This window comes from Piliocolobus tephrosceles, chromosome 1 (genome assembly GCF_002776525.5).
Source record: "Piliocolobus tephrosceles isolate RC106 chromosome 1, ASM277652v3, whole genome shotgun sequence".
NCBI classification, from domain to species: domain Eukaryota; kingdom Metazoa; phylum Chordata; class Mammalia; order Primates; family Cercopithecidae; genus Piliocolobus; species Piliocolobus tephrosceles.
In genome coordinates this window covers 186,567,796-186,576,807 of record NC_045434.1, presented here as the reverse complement: position 1 = coordinate 186,576,807, position 9,012 = coordinate 186,567,796, and the positions used below count along the sequence as shown (strand labels likewise).

The following is a 9,012-nucleotide window of genomic DNA, read 5'->3' as shown; positions in this document are numbered from 1 at the left end:
TTTATTTATTTATTTATTTATTTATTTATTTATTTATTTATTTATTTTGAGATGGTGTCTCATTCTGTTGCCCAGGCTGGAATGCAGTGGCGCAAACTCGGCTCACTACAACCTCTGCCTCCCGGGGTCGAGCAATTCTCCTGCCTCAGCCTCTCGAGTAGCTGGTATTACAGGTGTATGCCACCATGCCTGGCTAATTTTTTGTATTTTTGGTCGAGACAGGGTTTCATCATGTTGGCCAGGCTGGTCTCAAACTCCTGACCTTATGATCCGCCCACCTCGGCCTCCCAAAATGCTGGGATTACAAGCGTGAGCCACTGCACCCAGCCACCATTACTTTGAATAGCGGAAACCGCAATTACTTTTGCACCAGCCTAATATTAGAAACTGCATTAGAATTAAGCAATTAACTGTGGAAATGACTTTAAATGGTCATAAAGACACAATTGACAAGGAAATTTGGTTGTTTATGTAGCTTACAATAATTTAACATAACCATAATTATGTCTGATAACATATAGTGAGATGTATGAGAATTTTCATAATCGTATACAATTTTGGAATATATATTAATATTTATAAAAATATAACTCGAAGCTTAAACATCACTTCTTATTTGACACTGTTTCTCATGTAATTTTATGTGTAAAATAGCCTGTTTATTATCTCTCTTGACTGTTGCCTAGGCATAGCTGTAAGGTAGAATACTCAGTTCTTCCAAAATTAAGGATCCCATTTTTTGCCTTGAATCTTGGCTTTGGCTGTCAGATCCCATTGATCAGCCGATGATTTTTCCCTACCTAAACGCACAAGAAAGAGAAACAAAGGGCATAGGCTGGGCGCAGTGGCTCACACCTGTGTTCCCAGCACTTTGGGAGGCTGAGGCGGGTGGATCACCTGAGGTCAGGAGTTCGAGACCAGCCTGGCCAACATGGTGAAACCCCATCTCTACTAAAAATACAAAACTTAGCTGGGCATGGTGGCAGGTGCCTGTAATCTCAGCTACTTGGGAGGCAGAGGCAGGAGAACTGCTGGATCCCAGGAGGTGGAGGTTGCAGTGAGCCGAGATCGCTCCATTGCACTCCATCCCAGGCGACAACAGCAAGGCTCCATCTCAAAAAAAAAAAAAAAAAAAGAGAGAGAAAGAAAGAAACAAAAGTCATAGACATAGGGCACAAAAATCTCTGTGAATTTACAAAAGCCAAAGTTCACACCTTATTTGCCATTAACTGCCAGTTTCTGCCTGACTCAGTTAAATTCCAAGGCCTCTCACTGAATCCAAGTCAGTTAATTATCAGATCCAGTCTGATTCTGGACCTGGTCCAGTTTCTGTAATGACTTCTGAACCCATTTCCGATTTTAAAATTTGCTCAAACAAATTCAGATAGCTCAAAACACAAATCCACGGAGCTTCAGAATCTGAGTGCTTACCCACAATCCCCAGTTGCTGCAAGAGAGCAACAGACACGGTGAGTCTGACTGGTACCATGCTTTGTCACTCAGTGCTTCTGGGGATTGCTAGAAACTCTACTTCGGATCCCACTTCTGATACCATCTGTTAAAAGAAAAACTAGACAAATTAAATTTAACAGAGTTTAATTGAGGAAACAATGATTCACAAATCAGGCAGCCCTTAGAACCAGAATAGGTTCAAAGAGACTCTGGCACCACCATATGGTTGAAGACTTCTGGACAGAAAAAGAAAAGTGATGTACAGAAAATGAAAGTGAGGTACAGAAACAGCTGGATTGCTTACATCTTGATATTTGTCTTATTTGAACATGATTTGAACAGTTGGTTGCCTTTGATTGGCTAAAACTCAGCAATTGGTGCAAGAATAGGTTACAGCTTGTTTACACATGCAGAGATGACCATTCACTATGTACAGAGAAATCTTTAGGCCAAACTTGAAAAATGTAACGAGACAGCTTTAGGTGAAACTTAATGTGACACTACCTACCAGGTGAGGATTAACTAAGATCCTTATTTTTCTGTTGAGGATCTTGAAGGAATGGTTAAACTCCTTGTTTCTGTTTCCTTACTTTCCAAGATTTGCCTTTCATCTCCACCACTTTTTCTGTCTTCTTCAGATTCTGTCCTTCAACTTCGAAGTGCTCAAAAATCTGTTCAATTTTTTTTAATCAGCAATTTTCATATTACCTAACTTAATCTCTTAGGCTTCCAGACCTCCATTCTCTCTCCTCCCTTGAATCATAGTGCTCTGCTAAAACTGGTTCCTGGAAGATTTCCTGTATCTTTATGCTTATCAATTCCAATGGTCTCTTCTTAGCCATTATTTTTCTCAACATTTGGCCCCCCCCCCCCCTTTTTTTTTTTTTTTTGAGATGGGGTCTCACTCTGTTGCCCAGGCTGGAGTGCAGTGATACAGTCACAACTCACTGCAGCCTTAACTTCCCAGGCTCAAACAATCCTCCCACCTGAGCTTCCTAAGCAGCTGGAACTACAAGCATACGCCACCATGCCCAGCTAATTTTGTTTTTTTGTATACATAGGATCTCACTATATTGCCTAGACTGGTCTCGAACTCCTGGACTCAAGCAATCCTCCTGCCTTGGCCTCCCAAAGTACTAGGATTACAGGCGTGAGCCACCGCACCCTGCCAACCTTCTTGACATCCTCCTCTCTTGCCTTCTGGTTCTTTAGTTTACATTTTCTGACTTCTTTTCCTTTTCATTAGCTATCTCCTTTCCTTTGGGATTCTCACACAGTCTCAGGACTTCTGCTGTCACCCTTGTTTGAGAAATTTGGCTGTCATGAAAGAACACGAACTCCACTTGTGACTAAACCTACTCTGAAACGTTTAGGCTTCTCTTTGACTAAGAGTAACATTCAAAATCAGTATAACATTTATTTGTTTATTTTATTGAGACAGAGTCTCACTCTCTCACCCAGGCTGGAGTGAAGTGGCATGATCTCGGCTCACTGCAACCTCCACCTCCTGGGTTCAAGCATAAAATCAGTATGACATTTAATATCTTTTACCAGTCTCTTAAGTCCTTTATCATTACTCCATTTTCACATATTCTAGACAAAGAAACTGAAGCACTATATTCCTTCTATCTCCCTGGCCTTTTTTTCCTGTTTCCACTCATGCAGCCCTTTACTGAGAATGCCTCCTTCCTCTCTCTACCCATCAGTATCCTCCCTGTTTGTCAGTTTTTGTGCAAAATACTATTGTAGTATAATGATTTTATAAATGTATCACCTCCGGAATCTAATTTTCTTGAAGAAATGACCCTTGTCTAATTTAAATCTCTACTTATATAAAGTATACCAATAACGAAACATTCTTTTTTTTGTTGTTGAGACGGAGTCTCGCTCTATCACCCAAGCTGGAGTGCAGTGGCCGGATCTCAGCTCACTGCAAGCTCCGCCTCCCGGGTTCCCGCCATTCTCCTGCCTCAGCCTCCTGAGTAGCTGGGACTACAGGCGCCCGCCACCTCGCCCGGCTAGATTTTTGTATTTTTTTTAGTAGAGACGGGGTTTCACCGTGTTAGCCAGGATGGTGTCGATTTCCTGACCTCGTGATCCGCCTGTCTCGGCCTCCCAAAGTGCTGGGATTACAGGCTTGAGCCACCACGCCCGGCCAACGAAACATTCTTGAGTGATACAGAGACCAATTTACCTCAGGCCATTTCAGAATTTGCCTTGCCTTCTTCATGGCAAGAAGAAATTAGAATGTGAGAAATAAAATTTTTTTCTATTTAATTCTGTTCATCCCTTTTTATTAATCCCAAAACTCTAAATGGATGCTTTAATGATCACTTAATATATTTTTTTCCTCCAAAGTTTTTATCCCCCTGCTTTCAAGTGAAATGTCACAAAGATGGCTTATTACAATGCTATGATTACTTGGCCTTGAAAGGCAAAAAAAAAATTTCCAATGTTTTTCAAACTTGAACTTTTTTTTTTTTCACTTTATATTTGTTATTCACAGCTTGAATAGATGTCTCAGAATCATGGGGTTTATGCCTCTTGTTCAGGCTAAGTGAAAATACTCAATTTCGTGCTTCTTTAATTAAGCACCAATAAGGAATAAGAGAAGGGAATTTCTACAAACTCCATCTCTGTCCTGAAGGAATCAGTGTTTTGAGCAAAGATCACTCAGATTCTTGACTTAGGACCTCAGTTATTTTAAAAACAAGTGAAGCAATTGTTGCTCATTATTGCTTATTTATACTGAATTCAAAATTTTCTACAAATATGAAATTGGTGGCCGGGAGCAGGGGCTCATGCCTGTAATCCCCAGCACTTTGGGAGGCCGAGACGGGTGGATTGCCTGAGGTCAGGAGTTCAAGACCAGCCTGACCAACATGGTGAAACCCCATCTCTACTAAAAATACAAAAATTAGCCAGGCATGGTGGCACATGCCTATAATCCCAGCTACTTGGGAAGCTCAGGTGGGAGGATCTTTTGAGCCTGGGAAGTTGAGGCTGCAGTGAGTTGTGATTGTATCACTGCACTCCAGCCTGGGCAACACAGTGAGACCCCATCTCAAAAAAAAAAAAAAAAAGAATTGGTTTTGGGGGTTTTTCAGTGTAAATGAAAGTACATTAAAATGCTGCCTGCCTCATCTGTTTGTTGTTTGTTTCGAGACAGAGTCTTGCTCTGTCACCTAGGCTGGATGGAATGCAGTGGCACGATCTTGGCTAACTGCAATCTCCACTTCTCAGATTCAAGTGATTGTTCTGCCTCAGCCTCCCAAGTAGCTGGGACTACAGGTGCCTGCCACAACACCAGACTAGTTTTATATTTTTAGTAGAGATGGGTTTTCACCATGTTGGCCAAGCTAGTCTCAAACTCCTGACCTCAAGTCATCCTCCTGCCTCGGCCTCCCAAATTGCTGGGATTATAGGTGTGAGGCACCGCACCCGGCCTCATCTGTTTTTAAATTTTGTTTTTATATTTTTATAAATGTCCTCTGAGGGCATAATCTTTTCTGCTATCCTAGTGTGAGATAGGTAATACTATAGAAATTCTGGCTCTACCATTTATCTAATCATTTGACCTTTGGCCAAATATGTCATATTTATGAAACTGTTTTCTGACCTGTAAAACAGGAATAATACTGCCCTACCTCTTTCTTACGAATCTTGTGAGATCAAATTAGAAAATATACAATACCAAAAATGTATCAAGCTTTTACCATGGTCTTGGGTGGTGTGCTAAGTGCTTTACATGTATGATCTTATTTAATCTTCACACCAACCCTGTAATTGAAATAATCCTTTTACAGATGAGGAAAACTGAAGTAAGTGCCTAAAATTTTATAGCTAGTACATAGCAGAACTGGGAATGGAACTCTCTATACTAACTCTAGAGCTGAGCTCTTAACCAGGGTATACTATTAGTACTACTCCTTGTAAACTACAGGATGCCATGTAACTGTATAGAATGTTCTTAGTTTGCAAAATGGATTACTGACCAACCATTGCCTTTGACATCAGTAGTCTGGTGACCTCTCATATATGGAGCACACAAATCTTTGCTTCATCCTTCCATTCCCTTCCCAAACTTCCCATTACTACTTTGTAGAAATTCATGACTAGACAAAGGTTTTATATTTAGTGGTTTCTCCTTCTAGGGGTTTCACAGACCAGCTGCGTAAGATTTCTAAGGATGCAGGGATGCCCATCCAGGGCCAGCCATGCTTCTGCAAATATGCACAGGGGGCAGACAGCGTAGAGCCCATGTTCCGGCATCTCAAGAACACATATTCTGGCCTACAGCTTATTATCGTCATCCTGCCAGGGAAGACACCAGTGTATGGTAAGGATATCTTAAGACTGCATTTTTCCTCAAGTACTTGATATCCTTTTAGGATTATGCTAAAACATATCCTAAAACCTTCAAATATTAAAATATATTTTATGATACAGTATTTTAAACCATGTATTATTACTTGAAGACAAATTAATATAGAAAACTAAATAGTCCAAGATGAGACACTGTAAAAAGAGTTTCAGTAGTAAAAAGAGGCATCACATAACAATGGCTAAAGGAAGAATTATTGAGTAAAAATGGCATTGAGATAATTTGAGTATCAGTATAATGTAGTGGTTAAAAGCACAGGCTATCAAACTGTGTTTCTCAATATTCAGGTACTGCTGGTTCTATTACCTGTGTGATTTGGCTGAATTACTTAATCACACTAGCTCTTAGTTTCCTCATCTCTGGAACTGGGATACTATTTATGTGTGTATGTGGTATGTATGTATGGGATAGGATCTCACTCAGTCTTTTAGGCTAGAGTGCAGTGGTGCGATCATGGCTTACTGCAGCCTTGACCTCTTGGGCTCAAGCAATCCTCCTGCCTCGGCCTCCCAAGTAGCTGGAACTACAGGCATGTGCCACCACACTGGGCTGATTTTTTATTTTTTTTGTAGAGACAGGATCTCACTATTTTCTTGGGTTGGTCTCAAACTCCTGGGCTCAAGCAATCCTTAATCCTTGGCCTCATGAAGTGCAGGGATTACAGATGTGAGCCACTGTGCCCAGCCTCTTTCTGGTTTTAATTGGGCATTTTATATGATTCTATTTTCTTTCCTCTTTTAGTGTATCAGTTATACTTCCTTTATATATAGCACACATACCGTGGGATACTAATAATACCTAATCCATATATAGGGTAGTTGTAAGGATTAACTGAGTCTAGGTATGTAAAGGGCCTAGAATAGCACCTGTCATGTAGTAAACAGTAAATGTTAACTATTATTATTATAAACGAAATTTTGTGAGATTAATAAGCTAAATATAAATCATTGAATCGTAGAAAAATACAAAGAAAATATAATTTTCACACCACTGAATGGGGTAAAATCATATAAGTTTAGAAATAATAGAAGAAATCAAAAAAGAAAATTGTCAGATTTGATTGAGTAAACACTAAAATTTTTTTCTTTTTTTTTTTTTTTTTTTTTTTTTGAGACAGAGTCTCTCTCTGTCACCCAGGTTGGAGTGCAGCGGTGCAATCTCAGCTCACAGCAAGCTCCGCCTCCTGGGTTCATGCCATTTTCCTGCCTCAGCCTCCCGAGTAGCTGGGACTACAGGAACCCGCCACCATGCCTGGCTAATTTTATTGTATTTTTTAGTAGAGACAGGGTTTCACCATGTTAGCCAGGATAGTCTCAATCTCCTGACCTCATGATCCTCCCGCCTCGGCCTCCCAAAGTGCTGGGATTACAGGTGTGAGCCACCACGCCTGGCCTTTTTTTATTTTTTATTTATTTTTATTTTTTGAGACGGGGTCTCGCTCTGTTGCCCAGGCTGAAGTGCAGTGGCATGATCGCGGCTCACTGCAACCTCCACCTCCTGGGTTCAAGCTGTTCTCCTGCCTCAGCCTCCCTAGTAGCTGGGTCTATAGGCGTGTGCCACCATGCCTGGTTGATTTTTATATTTTTAGTGGAGACAGGGTTTCACCATGTTGGCCAGGGTGGTCTCGAACTCCTGACCTCAGGTGATCTGCCCACCTTGGCCTCCCAAAGTGCTGGGATTACAGGTGTGAGCCTAAATTTTCTACATGTTACAGATGTACTAAAATGGAAAGAAAACCAACAGAGTGTGGAAAATATTTGTAGCAAATAGAAACAATAAACAAGTAGCTTATTATTAGTTAAATAAAAACCTTCTTTTTTTAGATTAATGAAAAAGAATATAAACTGAAATTTTTTAGTAAAAACAAAGCAAGTAAATATATGAGAAAATGTTTGTTTTTATTAGTAAAGAAAAATTCAGGCTAGATGTGGTGGCTTGTGCCTGTAATCCCAGCATTTTGAGAATCCGAGGTGGGCAGATTGCTTGAGTTCAGGAATTCGAGACTATCCTGGGCAACATGGCAAATTCTCATATCTGCAAAAAAATAGAAAAATTAGCCAGCCATGGTAGTACACATCTGTGGTCCTAGCCATTTGGGAGGCTGAGATAGGAAAATTGCTTGAGCCCAGTAGGTGGAGGTTGCAGTGAACCAAAATCATGCCACTGCACTCCAGCCTGGGCAAGAGCAAGATGCTTTCTCAAAAAAAAAAAAAGTACAAATCAATAAAGGGAAAAATGTGCTACTAAATTAGCAGATATATTTAAATATTATAATACCTAGTGCTTGTGAGTATGCAGTATATTAATACATCGCTGATGATAGTATAAATTGATATTACCCTTTTCATCAAAACTGTAAACATGCCTGGGCTGGTCTCGAACTCCTGGCCTCAAGTGATCCTCACGCCTCAGCCTCCCAGTGCTGGGATTACAGGCTTGCGCCATTGCTCCTGGCCCCTCCTGGTTTTAATTGAGCATTTTGTATAATTCTACTTTTCGTTCTCTTTTAGCATATCAATTAGACTTCCTTTAAAATGTTTTGTGGTGTTTTCCCTAGACTTTTTAATATATATTTACAACTAATCTAAGTCTACTTTTGAGTAACATTATACCACTTCCTAGATAGTGTAGAGATACCTTGTAAGAGAATACTCACAATTTTTCCCTTCTGTACCTCATATTTCTGTCATTTATTTCACTTATCTGTTAGCTATAACTACCCAATACACTGTTGCTATTACTATTTTGAACAAATAATCATCTATTAGCTCAATTAAGAATATGAAAATACAAGATTTTATTTTACCTTTATTTATTTGCTGACCTTTAAACTTCCTTCTTACTTTTGTTTTGTTTTGTTTTTTAGAGACAGGTCTTGCTATGTTGCCCATGCTGGAGTTCAGTGGCTATTGTCAGGCATGACCACAGCGCACTGCAGCCCCAAACTCCTGGGCTCAAGTACTCTTCCCACCTCAGCCTCCTCAGTAGCTGGGACTCCAGGCATGACCCACACTGTACCCTGCTTTTCCTTCATTTATGATTTCTGATCTGTATCATTTTCCTTCTCTCTGGAAAATTCTTTTAATATTTCTTGCTAGCATTTCTACCAGCAACAAATTCCTTGTTTTTATTTGTTTGAGAAACTCTTTATTTCTCCTTAATTTTTTTTTTTTTTT

General features: G+C 40.0%; 1 protein-coding gene across 3 annotated transcripts in view; it reads left to right on the top strand.

Moving 5' to 3' along the window:
• Positions 1–9,012, top strand: part of LOC111555812 (argonaute RISC catalytic component 3) — a 123,834-nt gene that overhangs the window by 90,356 nt on the left and 24,466 nt on the right. For all 3 annotated transcript variants that reach the window (XM_023232170.2, XM_023232171.1, XM_023232173.2), the window contains one exon: positions 5,607–5,791. In XM_023232170.2, the coding sequence (XP_023087938.1) occupies positions 5,607–5,791 (185 nt within the window). The remainder of the gene's footprint in view (positions 1–5,606; positions 5,792–9,012) is intronic.